General features: G+C 29.6%; 2 protein-coding genes across 2 annotated transcripts in view; one reads left to right on the top strand and one right to left on the bottom strand.

The window, feature by feature from the left end:
- The window catches only part of LOC119678424 (neuropeptides capa receptor-like), a 217,590-nt gene that overhangs the window by 20,222 nt on the left and 186,518 nt on the right, over positions 1-10,850 (top strand). The window lies entirely within an intron of this gene.
- On the bottom strand, positions 5,926-6,803 carry LOC119670790 (neuropeptides capa receptor-like; the record flags this gene model as incomplete). Its single annotated transcript, XM_038081200.1, is given in 1 exon segment — positions 5,926-6,803. A coding segment is annotated over 1 exon segment (381 nt), but the record flags the coding sequence as incomplete, so codon positions are not given.

Here is a 10,850-nt window from a genome sequence, read left to right as displayed (position 1 = left end):
CTTGAAAGTAAGTTACGAGTAGCTACTTTCCCTATAGCATTTTGGTGCTATGAATTTTTAAGTTTGCGAAATGGAAAATTTAAGTAGCACTTAAGTCAAACTTTACAAAGTGTCCAAAAGGCATTTCATAAAATAAGAAACAAAAAAAATTATTGTCTGTAAAAGTTTTACAAAATGCTCCAGTTTAGTTACTACTGTGAGTTAGAAACAAAATTTGTCAGCTTAAAGTATTTTAAATTTGAATATTAGATTATTTCTCATTAGTTAGTATTTTATTTTTAGTAACACAAATACATAGAATCTAAAAATATATTTCAATTGCAGTAGCATATCATATATCTTTATTTTTGTTTCCAGAAATCACAAATTTAAGTTTTAATTATATGCAAAAATCGTTTTCCCCTCACAGTGCATAATGTAATAACATGCAATGGCGTTGAATGCATATTTCACATTTTTACTTACTAAAATGTCACTCATACGCCCCACGCTAAAAATATCACATTAATAAAACTGTTGTGCAAACATAAAGCCATATTTTAAAAATATATCTATGAACTTGTTTACGTTATTTGGGGATTTTTCCACTTTCATATAAATAAAAAATTTTTAATATTTTTAATATTTTTAAGACAACGTACTGGTTCATTAGTTTCAGTGTCCCTTCATTCATTGAAAATATAATAACCAAATTTGTGTCATCAGCAAAAGCAATTTTTTTCTTTTGTGGTCCTTATTCCTTAATTACTTTTAAAATTTGTACATTTTTTTATATCTTAGAATTAATTTACTTATATACTTTTTATATTTTATACTATGTTTTTCCACTTCAGTGGTAATGTTGAACGCAATTTTTACATTTTTATTTATGGTTTGACTATTTCGAACATTTTGGTATTTTTCTTAATAAATTTACCTAAAAAAATGTATAAAACTTAAATTGGGTATTCAACACAATAGGCTACCAAAATTAAGTGGATACCCAGGGTCACGGTGTTAGACTTACTTGGACATTTTTGCATAATTTAAAGCTTGAGTGCACTTTTCTTCTACAACAACTGATACAATATATTTCATGTCTTCTTCTTTATTGGAGCAAGTTTTATTAAATTTCTTCAATACTATATTATTAAACATTACGTAGGATAACAGTTATTTAATTGGGTTTATTAAAATTAATATAAATATAGGTATTAGTAAATTATATATATGCAAATGCACGCATAAATGATATCTTTCGTAACTGTGCAATGTTACTAGCCTCTAATTATCGATTGATAACCTCTAGTTATCAAAGTATACTTGTCAAGTTGATAATCGATAATTGTCTCATTCTGATACTGCTATTAGTGTCTGCTTACGAGTTCTCACTGCTTATTATTTTTATTTTGAATTATTTTAATTTTTTTAATTATTATTCAAATGAACAATTGAATTTCACATAAAGTTAAAAAAACCTCTCCACTTTTCTTGTTTATGCTAGTTCTTTACAAATATCTCTATCTATCTAAAATCGCTTTTAAAAGGTAATTAAGTAATAAGAGTGGTTTCATACCAGGACTCATAGTAAATCCATTGCATTGTATATGGCATTGTATATGAGGTTACAACACATTGCAACCTTTCTCCAGTAAGAGCTGGATATTCACAAAAAAAATGTGAGGAAAGCTTTCGTTATTCATTTCACGACAGACATCAGTGCCAAACCTATTTTAGTGATTATACAGGAAATAGTAACCTATAAACTGACCTAATTTTCATTACCCCTCCACGCCTTAAGTCCACAATGTTTAATAAATGTACCTTATAAATACCGATTTTGATAAAAACGTTGGAAAAAGACATAATTTTGTTTGATTTAGCTTACACTATTAAGCCAGTGATCTATAATTTTCTTTTCACCCATTTTCTGATGATATCATTTAAGCAGCGTTTTTGCATTCACAGAAATTTTCACGACTAATAAAGGAGAAATATACCTCTCTTTTACTTTGGTTATCAACCATTTCATTGGCTTTTTTTCGTAAACTCTGTTCAAACAACCACTTACAATCTACTCGGTTTAAGCAACAATTTATCATTTTTAAAGTAATAGATTTTTTTTGATTCCTTAATGACATCAAATATATAGAGGTATTATCGCTCCTATTGGAGCATAAGACGGTAAGATAATCATTTGGAGCGCTTTTGATGCCATTTGATTATCTGTTTGTAGGTTCTTTTTTTCACGAAAACATTCCATAGCACCAACATCAGTGGAACGTATTTCTACAAAAAAGATTGGAATTGATTTCTTGAATTTAAGTCCATTTATTCCAATTTAGTTTAAGTCCAATTTCTTTCACAGACTTTAAGATCATTGATAACGACTTTATAGTCTCTAAAGAAAACCAAGCTTTAAAGATAATACATCCAGTCTCTACAAAATAAAACAAAGAATACAGTATCCGAAGACTTTTTGAGCCTCTTCAATACTTCTACTTTCAAGTAAATGAAATATATATATGTGAATATATGAGGTCTTTTATAGTCTCTAGACACTTAAAGAAATTCCCTATCGATAAGACTATGTTTAGATTTATTTCCAAAGGGTCTTACGTGAAGTAGAGATGTATGTATTTTCTTATGTCTGAAAGAACTAGGTTTTAAATGTGGTAAACAATAAAGTCACAATATTTAAAAGGAAGGATGATAAAGTATTAATATTTAATAAATAAAAAATCAAACAAATTAAATTTATTTTTTATTGTTTAGATGTATTAAGAGAAAGGTAAGATAAGAAGCAAATAAAGGTTTCGTGCATAAAATATTAAAATTAAAATTATTTAGAAATAACCAGTTGAGAACGGATTTCTAAAAATAAAAACCAAACAATTTTAAAATAGCTAACAAAAAAGTTAATATAAAAGTCAAGGAACCTTAAACTTATGGAAGTGTCTATAATGTTTTCAACAAACACAAATCAAAATTTCTACAAAACTGAGGAAAGAATGTGTGATTGAAATATTTTGAATATAAAAATTTTTATATTACCTAAAATTGAGTTTGCTCGGGTCTGAGTTTTGTACTACACAAAAGGCATGCTTGCAAGTCGACAATTGATTGATTTACGCTAATAAAATTTAGGATTATTTATTCCTGGAATCCTTTTATGAATCAACTTGGAAAAATCATAAATAAAAATATTTTCCTTTCTTCTTTAAAATAAGGCAAATAAATTCAAATCACACTCGTGCTCATACATCGCACTTGACTTGGGAAACCTTTTCAAAAACTGCATAAAAAAACGAGCAAAAGTTTAGAGCGAAATCCAAACAAAACACTTCAAAACTTCAATTGAAATGTTTTGGATGAAACCTTTTCATACTTCTACATAAATATGAGAAAAATAATAACTTTATTTCTCGACTAAAAACTAACCTTTTCACTCAGAATCCTCTGAACTATTGATCACCTTGGAAACTCAGTGCAGCGAATATTTTGCCTTAGAAATTATTGCATGGAACAAAATAATTTAATTAAATTCTGAAGTGTGAAATATGTTGAAGTTTTTTTGTCTCTAATTATTCCATTTTATTTTCCTCTAATAAGTATTTAATAATAGTTAATAATGTATTAAGTGGAAAATGCACAACTATTTCAGGTATTTAGGAAACTGAAATTCATAAAATTTGCATTTTAGCTGCGATAACCGACGCTGCGATATTAAGTTTTTCGCCATGGAAATTTGCATATAAATTGTTTTGTAGTGAAATAATTGCTTTCGCTAAAATTTGAGTTTTAGTATTTTTTGCATAGAAACTTATTAAAAATGCAAAATGAAAATTGTAGAAGTGGTATAATTAATTTGTATCTCGTTAGCAACATACGTATCTTTGGCTCTTATTTTAAACGCAAAACTGTGGTACACAAACTCATGATAGAACACAATAAATACTTCATAAATTAATAAGTATGTGATTAGGATAATTTCTAACCAAAAACATTTCCATAACTAAAGCATAAATATTATTGAAAGTAATATTTAATTGGATGCATAAATCGTGGTAAAAAAAAACAAATTAATTGGTCCTGTCCTATGGTCCCTATCTGACAACACGGTTCAGTTGACATATAACAAATATAACTGTCATAAAAGGCTCATCAAAAGGTTGTCTATTTCACGGTTCTAATTTGACAGTTCTGTTCGTATGCAACATTTATCAGATACTAACTATTATTCTTTTTGTGGTATTCGCTTAACATCCAATACGATCTTTCAAAAGTCATCAAAATGTTGTCTATACCACGGTTCTAATTCGATAGTTCTGTTCTCATGAAATATTTGTCAGATGGTCGTCCAAATATCATAAAAGTATTATACCTTTTGTGGTAATTGCTTAACATCCAATACGATTATCTAAGGGTCATCAAAAGGTTGTCTATTTCACGGTTCTCATTCGACAGTCTTCCAAAGACCATCTGATGTGGTATTCTCTTAACGTCACATACGATCATCCAAGTGTAATCAAAAGGTTCTCTATTCTACAGTTCTAATACGATAGTTCTGTTCATATGCAACATTTATCACATGTTTATACAAAAATTGTAAAAATATTATCCTTTTAGTTTTATCGATTAGAGTTTGTTATTTTCAAATGTTAATCGTTTAAGAATCGCTAAATAACTTGAAAAATAATGATGATTTTTCATATCGAATATTCTTTACTGATGGGGCTCATTTTTCGTATGATAGAATTGTTTGTAAATACTGAAACAGTATTGAAGTGTATTGGCCACCATTTGTTTAAACTGGACTTATTATTTTGGTACTACGCAAAGGATTGTGATTATACTGAAACTTTCAACGAATTGCAAATAGGCATCCACTTATAATTGAGTTATTGTCACCTTTGTGACGACAAGTCACAAAAAGAGATGTAATACAGCAAGATGTACCGCGATATATATATAAAATGTATACATTATATACCATATACCGATATATTCTCAACATATATATTACAAATAATGTTTGACTTATAATAAGAAGAAAAAATGTAATACAGCAAGATGACGTATATATAAAATGTACCTATATATTATATACCATATATATATATATTCTCAACATATATATTATAAATAATATTTGATTTATAATAAGAAGAAAAGATGTAATACAGCACGATGTACCGCGACCTATATATAAAATGTATACATTATATACCATATATATATTCTCAACATACCTATACTCGTATATTATAAATAATGTTTGACTTTACACCTATTGGAGTATATATTAATATAACGTTTAAAAAGTATTGAATAATGTATTGTTATATTTCACACTCAATTATGCGGTTCAAACAACATATTGAAATAAAAATTGATCAAAACTCACTGTACTTATATTGAAGTACAGTAAGACCTCGCTTAGTACTGTTTCAGTATTACGCGGTAGTTTGAAAATATTCGAATACTCAGGGAATTTTTATTGTACGTATGTGTATATGAAGCAGAGATACACGTAAGCTAACAACACATGGGTACACCATTTTTTGGTATACCTCTGTTAGTCTGTCTAAAGTTCTAGAGTATCTACTGATGTGAAAACGGAATGAATCTTAATAACATGCGAATTACTTTAGAAGCACTAAATAAAAACTAAAATTAATCTATGAATTTCCAATGATAGATGTTCTGTTCTTCCAGAATTCAGTACTTTGTAGTGATTTGGTATACTGATATTGTTAATATACGTATATCATAAAATGTTTATATTTACATTTTCTGTGAAATATACATAATCTGTAAAATATTGTGATAAGTTTAAGTCGCCTTAATTGACACTATAGGATTTTAGTTTTAAATTTTTGCAGCTCAACTTTTAGTATATAAGTGTAAAATATATATTTTTTATTTATGCAGACTAACACTCACCAGCAGTACCGTATGCAACGGCAGTCTTTGAGGTCCCTGCAAATAAGTTAAATATTCCTCCGGTGTGCAATTGAAATGTTTGCTAAATGGGGAACAAGGTTCGTATGGCAAGTCGTCAAATAGGCCATCACTTAGAGTGTCATTTAATAAAAGATCATCAATGTCGGTGTCATTATTGGTTAGATTAAAATTATTTGTTCCCAAAATTGTTGTAGAGATCCATTCTGTTAGCAAATCAGATGCAGTTGTGCTTATATTTGCTATCAAATCATTGTAAGAACTTTCAGTTGTTATTGTATTCTCTTGAAAAGATGAAGTTGAAGCATTTAATAGTTCCCCCACACCTGCTGTTAAGTTAGTTGTAGTTTTCATATCAAACATTTCGTATATAATTCTTTGTTATTTAACTTTAATTTATACTTCACTTAAGGTCATTTTGATACTGACTTATCAGTTATATTTTTTTTTAAATTACATAATAATATTTATATCTTGACGAACGTATATCTACACAAATATATCACTGTTTTCTTTCACATGCAATACGAATTTTGAAAACCGCATCTCAGAGTTCGTTTTATTTATTAATTCTTAATAAGAAGCATAAAATTTTGTTCCACTTCAGTTTAAAATTTAATAATTCAATTAAGCTGTTTGGTGGCTCAGCTTCCACTGAACTTTGACTTTTTGTGAAAATTTCTGTTCACATGCACGCCACGGAATCGTTAATTGAAGCTTAATTTATGCAAGTCAAAATTTGGAATTTTTTCTATGAAACTTGCCGAGCTGAAACGCGCTTTAATAAATTAATTTCCGTCCCCGATAAAGCGACAAATGCGAAAACGTGTTAACACTTTAGTGAGCAGCCGTTAAAAGTTTCTAACGTACCGTACGCCTATCGCCGTTCTACTGCAGTCCCAGCATCTTCAGCAGCAACAGATACGAATTCTCAAAATCTACCCGTGTAGCTGAAAGTACAAAATAAGAAAAAAACATTTTATTATAAAAAATATGTTTCGTAGATACAAAGTGTGTGCATGTGTGTGTGCGCATCAAAATATTTTGACTTAAATAGGCAAGAACAGATAAAGTCCGCACACACGGGGTGCACTGAAATATCTTCCATAAATTAAAGCGTACAAACGCCATAAACTTAGGCAAACGTGCACACAAACTGACAGATCAGATATGGTATATGCGGCAGATAACTCAAAACCAACAGTTAAGATACCAGATACTCATACTTTAGATACTCGTACTTAGTATCATTGTATGCATCTCACAAAAAAAAATTCTTTATTAAATTCAGTTTTACTATGGCAATTTGCTTGTGGATCAAGTAAAATTCAATTTTGGCAAAACACTCTGGATGAGATTTGGCACTCGTTAGTAGTGCAAAGTGCACTTTTTTTTTATGGAGGATTAAGCACTTAAAATGCAGTTAAGCTGATAATTGTTTCATGTTTTATATTTCATAAAATATGAGAAATATCTTTAGAGATTGAAGGATAAATATACTTCATAAAATGGCTTTTTAAAAGCCCAAATGAAAATTTTTAGAACAATTTAGTCTTTTTAAGAAAAAAAAAATTTAAGAACCCCATAAAGTCAGGTAAGGTAAATTGCATATAGTACACTTTTTATGAAGGTCACTTTATAAGAGCGATGACTGTAATTCAATACAAGCTATTAAAATATTGCTTTAATGACAATATCAAATGTACAAAATTATATATTTTTATACGGACTTACTTATCAATGGTAAAAAATACAAAACTTTTTAAATTAGTTTCGGAAATACTTTATTAATATGGATATCTTGACTGCAGCTTATAATCATATTCATTACAATAAAAGTAACAAAATAATAAAATAATAAATAATAAAAACAAATAATAATAATTAATAATAAAAATTTTAAAACTATAGCAACAAATCATCGAATTATCTTAATCCATGCCTAAGTTTTGAAAGAAATTTTCAGATAATATTCTCTTCAAAGGAAATTTCAAACAAATAACGATATCTCAGTCTACACGAATGGATTGAAAATGAACTGCTATGTAGGAGCGGGTATCCTCACACTATTTGCAGGCGTGAACAATTTTCTTAGGCTACCTAATCCAACTACGGTTTCTTTCAAGCAAATAAGGATATCTCAATCTACACAGATAGATTGAAAACAAACTGCTATGAAGGAGCGGGTATCCTCACACTATTTGCAGGCGTAAACAATTTTCTTAGGCCACCTAATCAGACTACGATTTATCAGGCTGAAATTTTAACGTCGAGGGAACATTTACGGTAAATTGCAGGTCACATTAAAGGTAAATGTAGTGTTACCATTTTCATTGACAGCCGCGCACCAATCAAAGTCTTTGATTGCTTTATCACAAAATCAAGGACAACAAAGGAATGTAGGGAAACAAACGACAAGCTAAACCAGTTGGCTGACAACACCCTTATCTGGGTCGCTGGACATAGGAAAATTGAAGGGAACAAGTAAGCTGACAGTTAAGCGCGCTCTGTTGCTTCCCTGAATGCATTTCTAGCGGTACCGGTTTATATTACTCTAGAGACAATTAAGATAAATACTTATCTCTACTTTCTGCAACTTACCAATAATAAATAAAAGGCACTTAAGTTAACATGGCCCACCTATAATAAAACTAGATGTTGGGTACTCATTAAAGGGATCGCATAAACACTACAAGGTTTATTGCAGTTCTTTCTGGTCATTGGTCCACGCAAAGAAACTTCCTCATAACTCTCACTTTAGAATTGTGGAAACTTGCCGGAAAACGTAACCATTAAACATTTTCTCTGTGAGAGTATCCCACTTTGGTGTCCCGAAAAAACAGATTTTTAGGAAGGTATTTTTGGACAGTTCATCAGATTGTTCATCTATAAAGTCGAAAGATACATTAAATTATCTAAATTCGAAGGAATAGATTTACGCACCTATTCTGTGCACTTTATAAACTTGTCAAACATTGACACTTGTCAAAATTGACTGCTGCAAAGGTTTTGGTATTCTCTGACATAAATAAAAAGCTCCTTTCCTTGTTAGTTGTCAATACTACAAATGCTATTGACAACTATAAAAATATGCTCTTTTTAAGCATTTTTTATTTTTTGCATGCATGACAAATATTCTTAACTAAAATATACGCTCTTTACAACATATTTTTTATTGTGATTTGAATGCATGAAAAATGCTTTCTACAATTTAAAATATATGCTCTTTACAAGCATTTTTTACGAACAGTTACGAACTATTACGAACAATTACGAACAGTTTTATATACAAAACACTTCACATAGACACATGAGAAGCATTAGGTACTTGAGCTTTAAGTACTAAAGCTTTCTGCTATACAAAAACCAAAAATTTTATTAAAGAATTTGACAAATCTGTCAAGTGCACAGAATAGGCCCGAAAGTATATATATATATATATATATATATATATATATTCGATTTGTATGTTTTTTGTAATATTAAAAATCCTTTATTGATTGTTAGGACTCATAGTTGTGTAATTTGATGTTGGTAATATTCTAGTGCACAGTTAAAATCAAGTGTTGTATTTCCAACTGAAAAGGTTGGATTATTGTCAGATTTGAAGATCTTAGAAGAAAAGAAAAATATCATCTCTATTATGATTGTCTAAAATGCAGTCCCCACAGCTGTAGTCCATAACTCCAAATGGATTTCAGCACACTATTAATCTCTTACAACAATTTTATATTTCGATTGCAGAATGAAAATAAGTACCATAGTTTAAAGTTCAAAGTTTCGCTTAGGTTAAAAATGTGAGTTCTATAGTAAACAAGTGAATTGACCAGTATTTATGATAGTATTTTGCCACTAAACTTTGAGGTAGTTGTGTTCAGTTTATTGAGACAGGCGGTCAACTAGATCGTCTAATAGTTAACGTAGACTAAATTGTATACTTGATGTCTTAGGAAAAAAAATAGGAATAAACAGGGTACCAGTTCCCGACAGAGCAGAGCACTGCGACCATGGTTACTCTTTTCTGCTGCAACAGACCCTAACCGAACAGAAGACATTCCGCCTTTTGATTGAAAGCCAGAATGTTAGCCGTTGTGGACCTCTTAGTGTCAGAAGGGGAGAGTAGTTTCCGAACCAGCGAACTCCTCCTGGTCCAGATCAAGGTTGGGCAGTCACAGAGAATGTGACTGGAAGTTTTGTCTGCTTCTAAGCAGAGTCAACAATCTATCTCTTTAGACAGATCCATTTTGTTAAGGTGATACCGCAGACCATGGTGACCCGTTTAATATCCCACCAGTAATTTTAACTCTGTTACTTGATGTCTTAATTGGTAAGGTTAAAGTAATTAATTTTATTTAATATTTTCAATTTATCATTTTTTTTGTGATTGGAGTTTACCTTTAAGTTAGCAATTAAGATTGTTTATCTTACTGTTCGGAGAAATAATGAAGTCATTACCTCGCTTAAAAATTAATTAATACAGTGTACTTTAATAACTGGCTTGATAAATTTTGTTTTTCATTACGAGCATAAAATTTCCATTAAACTTATGATAAATTATTAAAATTTTGAGTTTAATATATACGTGTAGATAATTTTTATTAAGCCACACATTGCAGCCACAGTTAATTTTTAAATTAGAAAAACTCAAAACTCTGTAATGTAAAATAATTAAAATGAGCCTCAATGCCAGACCCACATCTGCGTTGATACGAGAGCAGATACCGAACACAAAGTGAATATAAAAAATAATTATAAATCTCAACTTACACCATAAATCACTAATATTAAATCCTTTAATATCCTTCCATAGAAAAACTTTATTTATAATTTTTAATAAAAAAAATTTTTTTTTTTGTGAATACTCTAGCGTTTCTTAGGATTAATGAGTTTAAGAGTATTATGAGTTC

Source organism: Teleopsis dalmanni, chromosome 1, assembly GCF_002237135.1.
Source record: "Teleopsis dalmanni isolate 2A chromosome 1, ASM223713v2, whole genome shotgun sequence".
Lineage (NCBI taxonomy): Eukaryota > Metazoa > Arthropoda > Insecta > Diptera > Diopsidae > Teleopsis > Teleopsis dalmanni.
The sequence above is the reverse complement of the archived record's forward strand: the minus strand, read 5'-3'. Positions and strand labels throughout refer to the sequence as shown.